The 15,566-nt window shown below is 48.4% G+C and overlaps 2 protein-coding genes across 2 annotated transcripts in view; one reads left to right on the top strand and one right to left on the bottom strand.

Moving 5' to 3' along the window:
* LOC118091727 (zinc finger protein 777) overlaps positions 1-8,541 on the bottom strand; it is a 31,444-nt gene extending 22,903 nt beyond the window's left edge. Inside the window, exons 1-3 of the mRNA XM_035128985.2 lie at positions 8,407-8,541; positions 2,684-3,082; positions 1,005-1,131 (exon numbers count right to left, since the gene is read on the bottom strand). Of these exons, the coding sequence (XP_034984876.2) occupies positions 1,005-1,131; positions 2,684-3,082; positions 8,407-8,430 (550 nt within the window). The 5' untranslated portion in view covers positions 8,431-8,541. The remainder of the gene's footprint in view (positions 1-1,004; positions 1,132-2,683; positions 3,083-8,406) is intronic.
* Positions 8,542-11,590: 3,049 nt separating this feature from the next.
* On the top strand, positions 11,591-15,353 carry LOC118092191 (tigger transposable element-derived protein 3-like). The gene is made up of 2 exons (XM_035130007.2): positions 11,591-11,680; positions 12,997-15,353. The coding sequence occupies exons 1-2, from the start codon at positions 11,641-11,643 to the stop codon at positions 14,964-14,966; spliced, it is 2,010 nt and encodes a 669-aa protein (XP_034985898.1). The 5' UTR covers positions 11,591-11,640; the 3' UTR covers positions 14,967-15,353.
* Positions 15,354-15,566: the final 213 nt, after the last annotated feature.

Genomic DNA, 15,566 nt, shown 5'->3' with positions numbered 1-15,566 from the left:
CCTGGAGTACTGTGTCCAGTTCTGGGCACCACAGTTCAAGAAGGATACTGACAAGCTGGAACGTGTCCAGAAGAGGGCAACCAAAATGGTCAAAGGCCTGGAAACGATGCCTTAAGAGGAACAGCTTAGGGAGCTGGGTATGTTTAGCCTGGAGAAGAGAAGGTTAAGGGGTGATATGATAGCCATGTTCAAATATATGAAAGGATGTCATATAGAGGAGGGAGAAAGGTTGTTTTCTGCTGCTCCAGAGAAGCGGACACGGAGCAATGGATTCAAACTACAAGAAAGAAGATTCCACCTAAACATTAGGAAGAACTTCCTGACAGTAAGAGCTGTTCGGCAGTGGAATTTGCTACCAAGGAGTGTGGTGGAGTTTCCTTCTTTGGAGGTCTTTAAGCAGAGGCTTGACAGGCATATGTCAAGAATGCTTTGATGGTGTTTCCTGCTCGGCAGGGGGTTGGACTGGATGGCCCTTGTGGTCTCTTCCAACTCTACGATTCTATATTTGGAGATGGCTATCATGTCACTTCTCAGTTTCCTCTTATCCAGGCTAAACATATCAACTCCCTCAATTGCTCTCCATAAGGCTTGGTTTCTAGATCGCCCTCCTCTGCACATGTTCCAATGACCATCCTATCTGAAGGAATTTCCTGCCAGGACAGACTAGCCAATGACCAGCTGAGCTCTGGGCATTCTTGTGCTGCACACAGCTTGGGTCACCTGCAGACCTGATAAGGATCCCTTTTGCTGGGTCCATATAACTCCTGCCTGAAACCCTGGAGAGCTGCCAGAACAGGCAATACTGCGCAAGATGAACCCATGGCCTGAATCAGCACCTAGCAGCTTCCTGTATCTGATCTGCACCCGCATCACCCTGAAGCCTGGTCAGATGTCGGCTGAGAACTGATGCTATGTCCACTTAGCAAGTCCTTGGGCCATTGTGGATGAAGGCTCAGGTGCACACAGAGCTCTGCTTGGCCACGCCATGTGGACCCTTTCCTTACCCATAGAGACAACGGCCTTGTAGTTGCACTTCATGATGTGCCGGTAGAGGTCCTTCTGCCCTTCATCCAAGCTGCGCCACTCTTGCTCGGAGAAACTGCAGGAGGCTTCGTCAAACAGCAAAGGGACCTGCAACAGCGTCAAAGAGAGGGAGAAGTCACTTCCTCTTAGGTAGAGCAGCTGCCTTGCATGCAAAAACACCCCGGGTTCAGTCTTTGGCATCTCCGGGTAGGGCTGGGGGGAGACTCATGCCTGAAACCATAGAGAGCCGCTGCTTGTCAGTGTAGACAGTACTGAGCTAGATAGACCAACGGACTGACTTGGTATAAGGCAGCTTCCTGTGTTTCTAATCCTCTGCCAGGTCCCCTGATGTAAATCTCAGAACCTGGTCATATATTTAGCTTCCAACCATTTTTACACATTTTATGGGCAACTGAAATTACAGATAACCTTTCCCCAAACACCCCTGACTCCCTCCTTCCTTCCTGAAGGAGCGTCTCCACCTCCATCGCTCTGCCCAGTGTGGTGTAGTGGTTAAGAGCGGCAGACTCGTAATCTGGGGAACCGGGTTCGCGTCTCCGCTCCTCCACATGCAGCAGAGTGGGTGACCTTGGGCTAGTCACACTTCTCTGAAGTCTCTCAGCCCCACCCACCTCACAGGGTGTCTGTTGTAGGGGAGGAGGGGAAAGGAGAATGTTAGCTGCTTTGAGACTCCTTCGGGTAGTGATAAAGCGGGATATCAAATCCAAACTCTTCTTCTTCTTCTTCTTCTTCTTCTTCTTCTTCTTCTTCTTCTTCTTCTTCTTCTTCTTCTTCTTCTTCTTCTTCTTCTTCTTCTTCCCTTCCCTTCCCTTCCCTTCCCTTCCCTTCCCTTCCCTTCCCTTCCCTTCCCTTCCCTTCCCTTCCCTTCCCTTCCCTTCCCGCCTTCCTTCCTTCCTTCCTTCCTTCCTTCCTTCCTTCCTTCCTTCCTTCCTTCCTTCCTTCCTTCCTTCCTTCCTTCCTTCCTTCCTTTGTCTTCTTCCAAGTCCGCTGGTGTCAATTCTACCGACTCTTTGATGCCAGTTGAAAACAGGTTTTTTTTTCTTCTTCTCAGAAGCTGTTAATTGATTATTTGAGTTCAAACTTCTCGTGTTGCTGCTTTTACTGCCATTTTGCACCTGCAAGGAACTGCGTTAACCCAGGAAGCGATACTGTAAGGAGAAACCCTATTTTAAAACAAAACATACAAACACCTGGTCCAGCATCCTGTTCTCACTGTGGCCAACCAGGTTCCTGTGGGAAACCTGCAAGCAGGATCTGAGCAACTCTCTCTTCCTGTGGTTTCTAGCAACTGGTCTTCAGAAGCATTGCTGCCTCAAATTGTGGTGCCGCCTCCTCTATAAATCTGTCTTTTAAAGCAATCCAAGTTGGAACCATCACTGCCTCCTACAGGAGGGAGTCCCACAGTTTAAATATGTGCTGTGTGAATGACATTCTTTTTTTATCTGTCCTGAATCTTCCCACATTCAGCTTCACTGAATGCCCAAGAGTTCCGGTGTTTCGAGAGAGGGAGAAAACTACCCCATCCTACAGATAGCAAGGCTTGCTAGAAAATACTGCAAAGCAGTAATTTGTGAAAATGAGAAATCCCCCCTCTCTTATATGGCCAGGCAGAGCCCCTATCCCCTCCCACTCTGCTTACCTTGGGGGTTTCCCCCCTGGATCCTGGGGGCAGGCGGAGGATCCAGAAGTTGCGGTTCTTGAGCAGGTTCTCCATGTTCTCCAGCCTCCTCTGGAGCTGCCCATACTCTTGAATGAGGGTCCCCAGGGCAGCCCACTTGCTCTCCAGCTGGTTCCCAAATTCGACAGCGGTCTTTTCACAGCCGTCCAGCTTCGTCTCAGCCATCCCCATCCTCCCCTCCAGGCTCATGAGCTGCGCTGCGTAAGAGTCCACTTTGCTCTCCACCGCTTGGATTTCAGCCACGACCGTCAGGGAGAGCTCAGCCGCTTCAGGGAGCACGTCCCCCATGGGCGTCTGCTCAGGGGCGCCGAGGGGCTGGGCAGCAGCCATGGGCTGGGCCTCCACCTCCCACTGAAGAGCCTATTGGAGAGGGGAGACATGCAAACAACATTACATTCCTGGGTGGCCTGGAACAGAGCAATGTTCTGCAGCCACTGTCTCTGGCCGTTCCTCTTGAGGAAGGATGTCTAGGAACAGTTAGCCGAAATTTAAAAGGAAGAAGGAGCAGGTAAGTTCTGTGCCATAAAAAGGTCAGAAAGTGTACGTATTTGCATATTCTGCATACTTCCACTCCTGCTGGACATTCAGCAGGGACCTGCTGGCCACTGACCCCCCCACCTGAGTCCAGGAAGGCTTTCCCTGCCCACCTTTGGCATCTAGTTGCCTCCGGTTCATCAACTTCATTTTATCCCAAAAGCATGAGTATTGGGAACTTGGGAGAATTAATTCTGTACCAGATGCCAAATAGTCAAAATGCCAGCAGTCACTGAGCAACAAAACAACCAATGAACTGTGTACTGCAGGCGGAGATCAATGGAGAGGGATCTTTATGAGAGAAAAACCATGGCTGCTATTACGTGGTCCAAGCAGTACACTCTGTGCTATACATGGAAACAAGAAATGACCTGGGTGCTCTTCCAGGTGGCTTACAAGTTTCAGAGCTGCTGATCACTGCTCCATCTCTAATAAATTCTTCACTCATCAGTTATGCTGCATTTCTCTGCTTAAACAGCAGCCCTTCTCTAACCATGTGATATTCTTAACCGTACAATTATTAATAATATTTACTTCTCCGTATCTTTAGCATTTGTATGATGCTTGGTTCAGGCTTACTGTACCTGTTTCTTTTCTACAATCAGCACTTGCTTTTTGTTGATCATTCAAGCACAAGTCCTTTCTATCAGCCACCAACCGGAATGCTTCATTAAGCTGGCCTTGAAGCTACCTATTGCAACTCCAGGAGGAAACCTTTGAAGCTGCAGCGAGCCTGGAACAGCTCTGTGCATTAGAAAAGGCAGCACGAAAAGGACAAACAGTGCTGAGGTTCATCGTGGAGGGGAATAAGAGACAGAACGTTCTGCACCCAGATACCATGCACCTCCTCAAGGATTTTGGAGAACATTTGCGGACATCTTGCTTCCAAGATGTACAAGGTTCAAAGGAAGGCAAAAGCAACAGAGATGAAGGGATGACTTCCATGTGTGGATTTTGCAAGACAAGGTGCCTCCCTTTAGAAAGACCATGGAAACTAATGGAAACCTACAAGACTTTTATTGCAGCACCGATCATTTAGGACACAGCAGCTCAGCTTGCCGTGTGATAGCTGAATTTGCACATCATCAGCTCATAAACCCCCTTCCAAAAGGGAGTGTAACACAGCGTTCAGGCGATCTGTGGAACTCTGTACTTCAGGATGAGAGGTTTGTCAAGAGTACAAATGCATCTGTAAGTGCAGACACCTCTTTTTCCAAGAGCAGAAGCCCCAGCAACTCCTTTGTTTGAAGCTCTCATGGAAAGCTGGGACAGGAATTCAATGGGATTGCTTTAGGAGGGAATCCCATCTAATGAAGGTGACTCACCAACCCACAAGCTGACTTCAATTTTGGGCCAAGCCTTTGATGTCTCCTCTTCTGCCCTTGCCCCCACCCCCATGAATCCCCATGGTCCAATGAGGTATATTAAGTTTACAAAGGGCACATAGGGAGGATCAATTTGCAGATATGGAAGATTAATGACCCTGCCAGAATGAGTCATGGTTTACTTGTATACAGACTAGACTTAGTGCCCTCCAGGGTTGTTGTTGTTGTTGTTGTTGTTGTTGTTGTTGTTGTTTTGGGGGGACTAGCCTTTTCACTATCACTGGCCCACTGGCCATGCTGCCTGCAGCTGGTGAGAATTGACAATTCAAAGCTTGAGAAAAGCTTGGCTTTAATCCCCACAACAGCCCTGCGTGGTAGGTTAGGCTGAGGGGGAGGGACTTGTCCCCAAGGTCACACTCAGTGAGCTTCATGGTCAAGTGGGGATTCGAACCCTGGTCTCTTCCCAGGTCCTAGTTCGACACTTAAACCACAGCACAACACTGACTCTCTTAAGTTTGGATGGTTTATACATGATTTGTGGTGGGTTCTGTTGCCGTTGTTTATGCTGCAAGCTGCCTTGGAGACCTTAAATCAAAGGCAGGCAAAAAATGTTTTAATAAAACAATAAAATAAGTATCTGTGTCAAATTACTGAGGTGTGCTCTCTTGCTTAAGCGCAAAGGAAGGACCTTGTGGGACCACCTTGTCCCAGCAAGTGAGAAACTGCAAAGGAAAAAAGGAGGCCCCACCAACAACAGGACGCGAGCAAGTCACTAGGGCAAGAGGGTCCATTGCACAAGCAATTCCTGAAATGTTTTTGGAAAATGAGCAGCATTTTATTTTTTTTAAAAAAGAAGTTTTATAAGAATTCTACAGGACAGTGTCCTCTCTGGGTGGATTACAAAACTAAAAATACAATCCAGAAATACAGATTTCACAGCAAAGCAGCAATCACCGCAAATATAAAAAGTATGTATTCAACCCAGCATAAAATAGTCAAACCATTTAAAACCAACAGATTCTAAAACAACAAAGACCATCCTAACTAGAAGCCAACTGGGTCCTCCAGGCTTTTTTTTGAAGGGTATCTCTGATTATGCATCCATCCATCTTCTGTGGAAGGAGACCCATGGTCTAGGGACCACCACCAAGAAGGCCCTAGTTAGGGGCAGACAAGCGGGGCCTCCAAAGCTGATCTTGAGATACGGGCTGGTTCACGTGGGTGAAGATGGCGTATGAATTTCTAGGATCAGAACACACACCCCTCCCCCCAACAAAAAGATTACGGGGGAAGACTTGACAGGCTTTCTTCCGTGATATTCTCCTTTATGAACGTGCCCAGGCTTTGAGATCTTTGGCGGGAGGCCCTTTTCTCAGTACTGGAAAAGGGCCTTCTCAGTGGCTGCTCCTTCTCAGTGGCTTCTCCTTCCTAAAGAAGGAAGACTGGTTCCTTTCCCTTCACCAGCAGGTGAAGACTGTTTTATTCCAACCGGCTTCTGGGAACTGTTGTTGTTGTTGTTGTTGTTGTTGTTGTTGTTGTTGTTGTTGTTTTAAACAAGGAAATGGCTTTTAATAGCACTGTACTTTTTTATTATTTGTACTTTTATATATTGTACAAATTATATATTGCTTTTCTATTAATTACTTTTAAATTACAGTCATACCTTGGAAGTCGAACAGAATCTGTTCCAGAAGTCTGTTTGACTTCCACAACATTCAAAAACCTAAGCGCAGCTTCCAATTGGCTGCAGGAAGCTCCTGCAGAAATCGGAAGCCGCGGAAGCCCCGTCAGGTGTTTGGCTTCCAAAAATAGTTCACAAACCAGAACAGTCACTTCCAGGTTTGCAGCATTCAGAAGCCAAAACGTTCGAGAACTAAGCTGTTCGAAAACCAAGAGACGACTGTATTATCTTTTATATGTTTTTCACTGTTTTTAAATTTCTGTGTTGTTCTGGTCTGGGGAAAAGGAGGGGTATAAATAAATATAACAGCAACATCACTTTAAACAATGCAGTCCAAATCTCTGCTGCCAAAAAAAACCCCTATAATTAAGGAACATGAAACCATTTCCAGAGACCTTGACTGTGGGCAAGACTTGGGACTGAACCACCTGTGTAGACTTGCAGCACTATGCCTCACTCCTTTATGCTAGGAGCAAAGGAACACATCATTTATTCCTCGATGACAGCATCACCACATCTTTAGGCTCTAGGGCATGGATTGAAGGCACATGATGCTGCAACCTTGCAGATGCGAAACAGAGCCGGCTCTAAGCACTGCCTGAATGGGAGATTATCTGGGAGCTCTCTGTTATGCCTCGATGAACTTGTGGAAGAAATGTTAAGAATCAAAATATACCCCCTGTAACTCATTCATCTTCTTCCTTGGTTATTTCTTAAGACGCTGCTATTATAAGGTCTTAGCTGAAAATTAACTAGCATCACAACTATCTGTCCTTAAAAACTGCCCCCAAATAGCCCCTCTCCCTCCTTTGTGGGGGGGCAGGCAGGCTGCATAATACACACAGCATCCCTTCCATGCTAAATTGGGCTACGTGCTCCTGCCTCTCTTTGCCCTGAAAGCCTCTCTCCAAAAGGCAGCAGAGGCCAGAAACAATTTGGGGATGGGTTAAGGCAGGGGAAGAGATGGGAGGAATTAACTGCCTCAGCCCTAGGAATGAAAGACACTTCCTCCATGGAGGAGTCCCTTTCAGATCTGGGGCACCTTTTTTCCTACGCAGGAGATGAAAAGTTAGCCTCCTTTGCTGCTGTCCCCATCAACACCCCCCCCCCCCGCCCAAAATAAACTAAACATCCGTTTTGGGGCCTAATCCTTAGCTTCAGGAGGTAGTTGTAACATCTGTTTGTTTTCCTCCCTCTCCAGCATCATCATCATCTGGCAGCGTTTGCTTCTCCCTTCTCAGATCTGCCCCCCCCCCAAAATGAACCCCCATAAAAAACTCCCCCACATCCATTTTGGGGGCTGATCCGTAGCTTCAGGAGGTAGCTTTGACATGTATTTGTTTCCCTCTCTCTCCAGCATCACCAGCATCTCTTGACAGCCTTTACTTCTCCCCTCTCAGATCCTCCCCAAATGAACCTCCTTTTTTATTTTAAAAAAACTGCACCTCACAACCGTTTTGGGGCCTGTTTGCATCTCTCTCCCGGAGCCTCACCCTCATTTCCGGGCAGCCTTTGCCCCTTCCCTCCCAGATCCCCCCCCCCCAAAAAAACCCTCCATCTCACGCCTGTTTTGGAAGCCTAAGCTGCAGGTCCAGGAGTTGCTTCTGACATGTGTATGTTTTCATCTCTCTTTCTGAACATCACCATCATCTCCTGGCAGCCTTTGCCCCTTCCCTCCCAAAAAAGATCACCCCCCCGCCCAAAGATCAACCCCCACAAAAGCCCCCCCACCCTTTTGGGGGCATGACCTGCATCTTCTGCGGGCGGTTTTGACATGTACGTGTCTCTCTCTTCCCCTCCCCCAAAGGCTTCCGCATCCTCAGCCCCATCCCCTGACAGCACTTTTCCTCTCTCCGCCCTCCCCACCCCACAAAAAACACCCCCCTCCACTGGACCCACAACTGCAGCAGCCACAAGAGCCCCCATCGCCTCCAGCCAAGGGGGAGGGCTCCTAAGGAAGGGGTCCCTCCGCAGGCCCTCCCCACGGCATCCATTCCCCCCCCTTCACCACCCATGACAACCTCCCTCAGCAGCAGACTCCATTTTGGGAGCCCCCCCCCACCTTCATCTCTCTCCCCCCCCCCCGCCCAACCGTCCCTTCTTTCTCGCCAGCCCCTCTTCCCGCCCCCCCCCGCCCCACTCACCTGGGCGGGGCTCCACTCGGCCATGGCCCGGCGCTGTCGTCGCCGCTGCTGAGGGGCGAGGAGGGCCGGGCGCCGCCGCGGGAGAGCGAGAGGGAGGAGCGCGGCGGGCGAGATGGACAGCGGCGCCGGGGAAGCTCCAGGAAGCGGAGCGAGCGCTGAGAGAGAGAGAGAGAGAGGAGAGAGCGCCGCCGAGGGGCGGAGGAGAAGGCAGCTGCCGCAGCGACACCTATCGGCCGGAGGCCGTGGACGCCACTGCGGGGAGGAGGGAGGCGGGAGAAGAGGCCTCTGGTTGTATTGTTATCGCCATTAGAATAATATGGGATACAGGATATGTATAATATACGATACAGGATATATATATAATAGGATACAGTGCCGGATTTACGTATAATAATAATAATAATAATAATAATAATAATAATAATAATTTATTTATACCCCACCCATCTGGCCGGGTTCCCCCAGCCACTCTGGGCGGCTTCCAACAAAACACTAAAATACAGAAATCCATCAAACATTAAAAGCTTCCCTAAACAGGGCTGCCTTGAGATGCCTTCTAAAGGTCTGGTAATTGTTGTTCTCTTTGACCTCTAGTGGGAGGGCATTCCACAGGGTGGGTGCCACTACCGAGAAGGCCCTCTGCCTGGTTCCCTGTAATTTGCTTTCTCGCAGCGAGGGAACCGCCAGAAGGCCCTCGGCGCTGGATCTCAGTGTCCGGGCAGAACTGTGGGGGTGGAGACGCTCCTTCAGGTATACTGGACTGAGGCCGTTTAGGGCTTTAAAGGTCAACACCAACACTTTTAATTGTGCTCGGAAACGTACTGGGAGCCAAGGTAGGTCTTTCAGGACCGGTGTTATGTGGTCTCGTATAAACTAAACAAGCTACAGCTCAGGGCCCCACTCTCTTGGGGGCCCAAAAAATAATAATTAAAGGAGAAAAAAACTTAATGTACATTTCCAAAATATAAGATAAAAAGCAAATTAAATAAAACCTGCATACAGCAACAGTGTTTGTGTGTTGTGTAGGCTTCTATGATGGAAGCCTGCTAGCCTGTTCCCTAAAATATTTACTGGTTTGCTCCTTTTTATATATAGAGTGCCTTACGTACATTCTGCATGGACTGGTCACATCATGGCAACATGGGCAAATGGCTTGAGATACCTATGAGGTCCATAAATTGTTGTTGTTGTTGTTTAGTCGTTTAGTCGTGTCCGACTCTTCGTGAGCCCATGGACCAGAGCACGCCAGGCACTCCTGTCTTCTACTGCCTCCCGGAATTTTGACAAATTCATGTTGGTAGCTTCGAGAACACCGTCCAACCATCTCATCCTCTGTCGTCCCCTTCTTGTTTTTTTGGATGTTGAGCTTCAGACCATATTTTATGCTCTCCTCTTTTTACCCTCATAAAAAAAATTCAATTTTGAATATACAGTAGTAGCTGTGGAAACCCAGCCAGATGAGCGGGGTATAAATAATAAATTTATTATTGTTATTATTATTGGTACAAGCGTGCAATTGTTCTTTATGAAATGTATTAGTCGCTTTTTGCCATGGCAATTATTGCTTATTATTACTATCACTATTGCTATTACTATTATTATTATATTAGCATGCAGGAATGAACATACAATTATTATTTATTAAATGTATCTGACACTTTTTTGCCATAGCAACTAGCCCTTATTATTACTATCACTATCACGATTATTATATTTTAAATATAGGAGCAAACATACAATTATTATTTATTAAATGTATTAGTTGCCTTTTTGCAATGGCAACTCAAAGCGATTTACCAAAAGGAAAAATACATATGTACATATGTACATCAAAACAACAATAATTATAACCTGTGCATATTGTTATTTTGGGTATATTTCAATGTAATATATACGTATTTTGGCTGGTGCTATTTTTTTTTAAAAAAAATATTGTATTGGTATGCATATATTGTTACATGCAGCTCTGGATTAAAGGCTGTGTGGTTGGTTTGCTCACAACCTTGAGACTAAGAGTCTCATGAAGACTTTGAAAAGCTGATATCACTGGATCAAGCTAAATGGCTTTAATTGGGTTTTGAATAAATGTGCAATTAATTGTCACCGTTCTGAATTTCATCGTGCTGTTATCTTCCTTAGCATTCTAGATTAGCGTTATCTTCCTTAGCGTTCTAGCATTCTTCCTTAGCGGGCTGTGCAAACCGCTATTACGAATGATGCTTTTTTTAATATAGCATAGGGGGCAACTGGGCCTGAGTTTATGGAACCAAGGTGGCAGTAGCTGGAAAAAGTTTGGGAACCACTGGTGTAAATAAGGACCTGACTTGATATAAAGGAGCTTCCTATGTCCCAATTTAAATTGGCTCATTATTCTTTATCAGTAGCAGCTTCAGACAGGGCTAGGAATGTTCCCGCATCCTGAAATCTTGTAGAGCTGCTGCCATTCAGTGTTGACAGTACTGAGCTAGATGGACTCGTGGAGATGATAACCTTGGTTCTAAAGTTCCTAACAGATTTCCTTTGTGCCCACTCTCTTGCTGCAGCCTGTGAAAGAGGCAGGTGGGTCGTGGTGGGGTGGCCTCCCCTACATTTAAAGCCCTGGCTTTGAGAAATGCAAATAGGCTTGCTTTTGCAGCCCTAGCAATTTGCCTGTGGGGAGGAGAGGTTCCCATCCTAGTCCTCTAGTCCTCTTCCAGCACCCTCCTGTCCCAGTCTGTGGGGATGCTGCGTCAGGAAAGGCTGACTAGCTCTTGCTGGGGATATCGCTGTTGGTTTTTGCAATGAACCATTGTTCTCTCTCTCTCTCTCCTCTAGCTTCATTGCTGCCCATTGGAGGGATCCCTTGTCCAATCCAGGCCAAGAAGAAATCCTAAACAGAAAGGCACAGCACCAATTGGAGAGTCGAACATAGAGCAGGCAGAGAGGATGGGGCTGGCGGCGGAGAGGTGGTGGGGGGAGAAGCTGAGCAGCATCCCATGAGCAGCAGCAAACAGGCCTCTACCCTCACCTGCCCTGTGACTTTTTGGTGGAGCGGGAGCAGCCTTGCCCTCTCCTTCCTCTCCAGGAGATGCTCGGACTCTGGTCCTTCCAGCATCCTCCATCCTCAGCCTTTCTCTCCTCCCTGCATCCTCTGTTGGTACCAGCACTAGTTCTGAAGCCTCTGGTTGCTGCAAGGATACTCAAAGCAGCGGCGGTGGGAGGCAGCCAAGGGCTTCCATTTCGGTTTGGCAAAGGATGGCTCAAAAAGACCAGGTTCCACTGGATACAGATTCAGGTAAGGTTGGCTCAGAGGAAGTCTCGGAGAGCTGCATGCGGAGAGCTTGAGGGATTCATTTGAGATGGGGGCGGGTTGGTGGCCAGAAGCTGTTTTCACAGCTGCAGGGGGGGGAAGGGAGAGAGTACCCTTGGGCATGTGCAGAGTGATTTCCACGCACCTCCTTGGAAACAACAACTCGGCAGACACATGCATGGGGTTGAGGAGAGAGTTTCTGTGTGGTTCCTCAGGAGGAGGAGGAGGATTCTTTCAATGCACCTCACCACAAAAATGTTCAGTGCAAATGAAAATTGCTTTTGCCCTGTCCCATCAGCCACGAATTGGGGTGGGGGAACCTGACAGCATTTATGCTGCCTTGCAAATGGGCAGAAATGTTTGCTAGCCCTGTCACTCAACTATGCAGCATGCAACCTTGACTTAGGGTCCTGGTGGAAGAAAGGAATAGGGGGAGCACCAAATCCCACCAGAGTAGGGCTGGCTTAAAGGTTCAAATGTGGGTCCAGCAAGGAATACTCCATATACTCATGGATTTCTGTATTTTAATGTTTTGTTGGAAGCCGCCCAGAGTGGCTGGGGGAACCCGGCCAGATGGGCGGGGTATAAGTAATAAATTATTATTATTATTATTATTATTATTATTATTATTATTATTATTATTATTATTATTACTTGCCCCATGCCTACAAGCCAGGATATCTCTGCTCTGCCTCCAAAGTTGGAGACAGCAATGCTTCTGAATACCAGTTGCTGGAAACTGCAGGAGGGGAGAGTTGTTATTGTGCTCGAATCCTGCTTGGTTTCTCATACTGGGCATCTGGTTGGCCACTGTGAGAACAGGATTCTGGACTAGGTGTGCCACTGGCCTGATCCTGCAGACTCTCCTTGTTTTCTTCTCCTTCTTCTCAAGAGGGAATTCTTCTCCACAGGTGAATTTAGTGTGGCCATGAAGCTGTTCAATGCTCACCTTGTTTTGCAGCGTCCCAATGATGCCCTTCTTATCCAGGTCCCATCCCACACTTTCCCCCAATTAAACAGGATTTTGCCTATCTGCAGATAATCTGAAAAGCAGAAATAACATGAGTACTCTATCTGAAAGGCTGCAGGATGTTGGCCTGATCCAGCCACCGGGCTCTTCTTGGCAGTGCCCAGCCTGATCAAAGGACCCCCATGGTAGTTAGGCCTGATGGGAGTTGTAGTCCCAAACATCTGGAGGGCAACTGGTGAAGGGTGGTCTGTTAGATAGAAGAACATATAGAAGTCCATTGCACTTCCTTTGGTCACTCAGTTAACCTTCTCTGCACTTTTTTCTTTTCCAGGATTGGACCAGCATCCAAAAAGAGTGAAGGAGGAAGAGGAACTGGAGATGTATCCAAAGAGGCCGGAGGTCTCACCTGGAAAAGGTGGAGAGAACGGACTCAGCCCTCCTGCACTTGGGCAAAACCACTTGGAAACAGGGCAGCCTGACTCCAGAGCAGGCAGTGAGGAGGGTCTGGTGATGGACCGCAGAGTGGGATGTGGCCCCAGTGCACCTGCCTTTGGGATCTGCAGAGCCCCGATGGGAGAGATGCCCCACTGGTGCTTGGAATGTGGGAAGAACTTTGCCCAAAAGGCAGAGTTAGAAAAGCACGGTCTGAACCACACCAGGCAATGCTCATACATCTGCGGGGACTGTGGAAGGAGCTTGATGGAGCATGTTGCTCTCGCCACTGGTCAGGGAGCCTGCCTGGCAGGGAATGCCAGCAACCACACCTGCTATAGGAAGAGGGTTTCACCTCTGTCGAGCGAGACTGTCGTGCAGAGGAAAGAGCGGAAGGAGCTCTCCCTGCAAGAGAAGGTCCGGGTGCTGGAGATGCTGGAAGGGCCCAAGGTCTCCCAGAGCGAACTGGCCAAGAGGTTTGGGGTCTCCCAGCCCCAGATCTGCCGCATCATCAAGAACAAAGAGCGCATCCTGGCCGAGTGGTGCAAGAACGGCAACCCAGGGCGCAAGCGCAAGCTAGAGGAGAAGACCGTGGCTGGTGAGGTGGCCCTTCTGCAGTGGTTTGAGCACAGGTGTGTGTCCAGCACCCCTGCCGATGGGTTGCATTTGCAAGAGAAGGCTGGAGATCTCTCCAAGATGTTCAGGAGGAATTCAGAGCTGGAGGCAGGCCTGGGTTGGTTGCGTGGTTTCAAAGCAAAGCAGAAAGCGGCGCATGGAAGACCTCTGGAGGAGAAAGAGAACAGCGAGGAGCTGGAGGATGAGGGCTGGGAAAGCAACGTCCTGCCCTACATCCTAAACAAATACGATTCCCGTGACATCTACGCCTGCGGGGAGGCCGGCATCCTGTTTCGAGCTACCCCAGAAGGCCTAGCTTGGGACGGTGGAGAGGGAGCCAAGGACCAGCTCACTGTCTTGCTCTGCACCAATCTGGATGCTTCAGACAAGAGGGACGTCCTGGTCGTCGGCAAGGCACGAAGGCCATTTGGCTTCCAAGGGGTAGGCAGCGAGGGCCTGTTGCCTGTCACCTACAGAGCTGATAGCAAGGCATGGATGACAGCCACCATCTTCACTGAGTGGCTCCAGAAATTCAACGAGGACATGAAGCGAACAGAGAGGAGCGTGGTGCTGTTTTTGGTCCCATGTGCGGTGCACCCTGACACTGAGCTCTCTCATACCAAGATGGTTTTCATGCCTCCTGGCTCTTCCCGGGTCCATCCTCTTGAGCATGGGCTGGTCCAGAACTTCAAATGCCATTACCGGAGGAGGATGCTTCTCCGCCTCCTTGCCGTGCTCGACGGCAGATCCGCGGTTCCTGCAAGCGAGCTCTCAAAGCACCTGACTCTTTTGGACGCTGTTCATATGATAGTCCAAGCCTGGTTAGATGTCTGTCCACAGACCATCACAAGCTGTTTCCAAGCTGCGGGCTTCGGCTTGGCTCTCCGCATCCCAGCTCCTCCCATGGACGTGGTCCAAGCCTTGGGGTTCAAGGACCGGCAGCAATTTGAACAGTTTGTGCTGGTCGATGAGGAGCTGGAGTGTTTTGGAGACCAGGAGGGTGCTGAAATGCTCCAAGGGGTTCAAGAACCAGCTTGTGCAACTGCAGAGGAAGAGAAGGCGGATAACTTGCCCTGCCCCTCCAAGGCAGATGTCATGGAGAGTCTGGCCACACTGAGGCGCTATTTTGAGTGCCACTCGGTATCCTCAACCGCCTTCCAGACCTTCTACAAGCTGGAGGATGTGGTGCATGGAATGTCTCTGGCTAATATGCAAGTATTAAGGGCAAAAGGCTTGAACAAAGAAGGACTCTGAGCCGCAACATCAAATCTAGCTCTCTGTGAATCTCCTGTGTGGCTCTCTGAATCCACACAGTCATTTGGGGCATTGACTAATTAAAAAATAATCATCTGTACAACAGCCTTTGCCAAGTTTGTGCCCATGGGGGGAGGTTGCTGCAGTGTGATCAGGTGGGTTTGGGCTTGGGCTTGGGAAGTAATGCTGGGAATGGTTTTTGGAAATCCCTTCCCCTAAGATAGCATAAAAGTGAGAATCTATGCATTGCTTGCATGGCTGTGAATTTCTTCAAGATATCTAGGATGGGAAATGTCTGGGGCTCTGGAACAGGTTTTTCTCTGTCCCCCAATCCAACTTAATTAACCTTTAAAGTGCTGGAAGGCTCTTTAATTGTTCCTGAAAAGTGGTTACTCTTTTAACTGAGCCAGTTCATTGACCTAGTTTTGGAAGATTTATTCATTTAGTTCATTACCAAAAATGTTATACTGCTAGATTGCGGTAAAATCTATAGACACTTTCCAAGAACTATTCTTTTATTACCAATTAAAAACATTAAAATTAAGAGTAAAAAGAAGTGAAAGCATGGCAACATCCAAGATGTCTTCCACACCATCGGGG

The sequence above is a fragment of the Zootoca vivipara genome, chromosome 12 (assembly GCF_963506605.1).
Source record: "Zootoca vivipara chromosome 12, rZooViv1.1, whole genome shotgun sequence".
NCBI lineage: Eukaryota > Metazoa > Chordata > Lepidosauria > Squamata > Lacertidae > Zootoca > Zootoca vivipara.
Note: the sequence above shows the minus strand (reverse complement) of the source record. Positions and strands in the feature narration are given on the sequence as shown.

Bases quoted from the DNA above. Each gene is read 5' to 3' on its own strand.
- LOC118092191 (XM_035130007.2), top strand. From the start codon at position 11,641: ATGGCTCAAAAAGACCAGGTTCCACTGGATACAGATTCAG. The intron at 11,681-12,996 runs GTAAGGTTGGCT...TTTCTTTTCCAG, and splicing joins TCCACTGGATACAGATTCAG to GATTGGACCAGCATCCAAAA.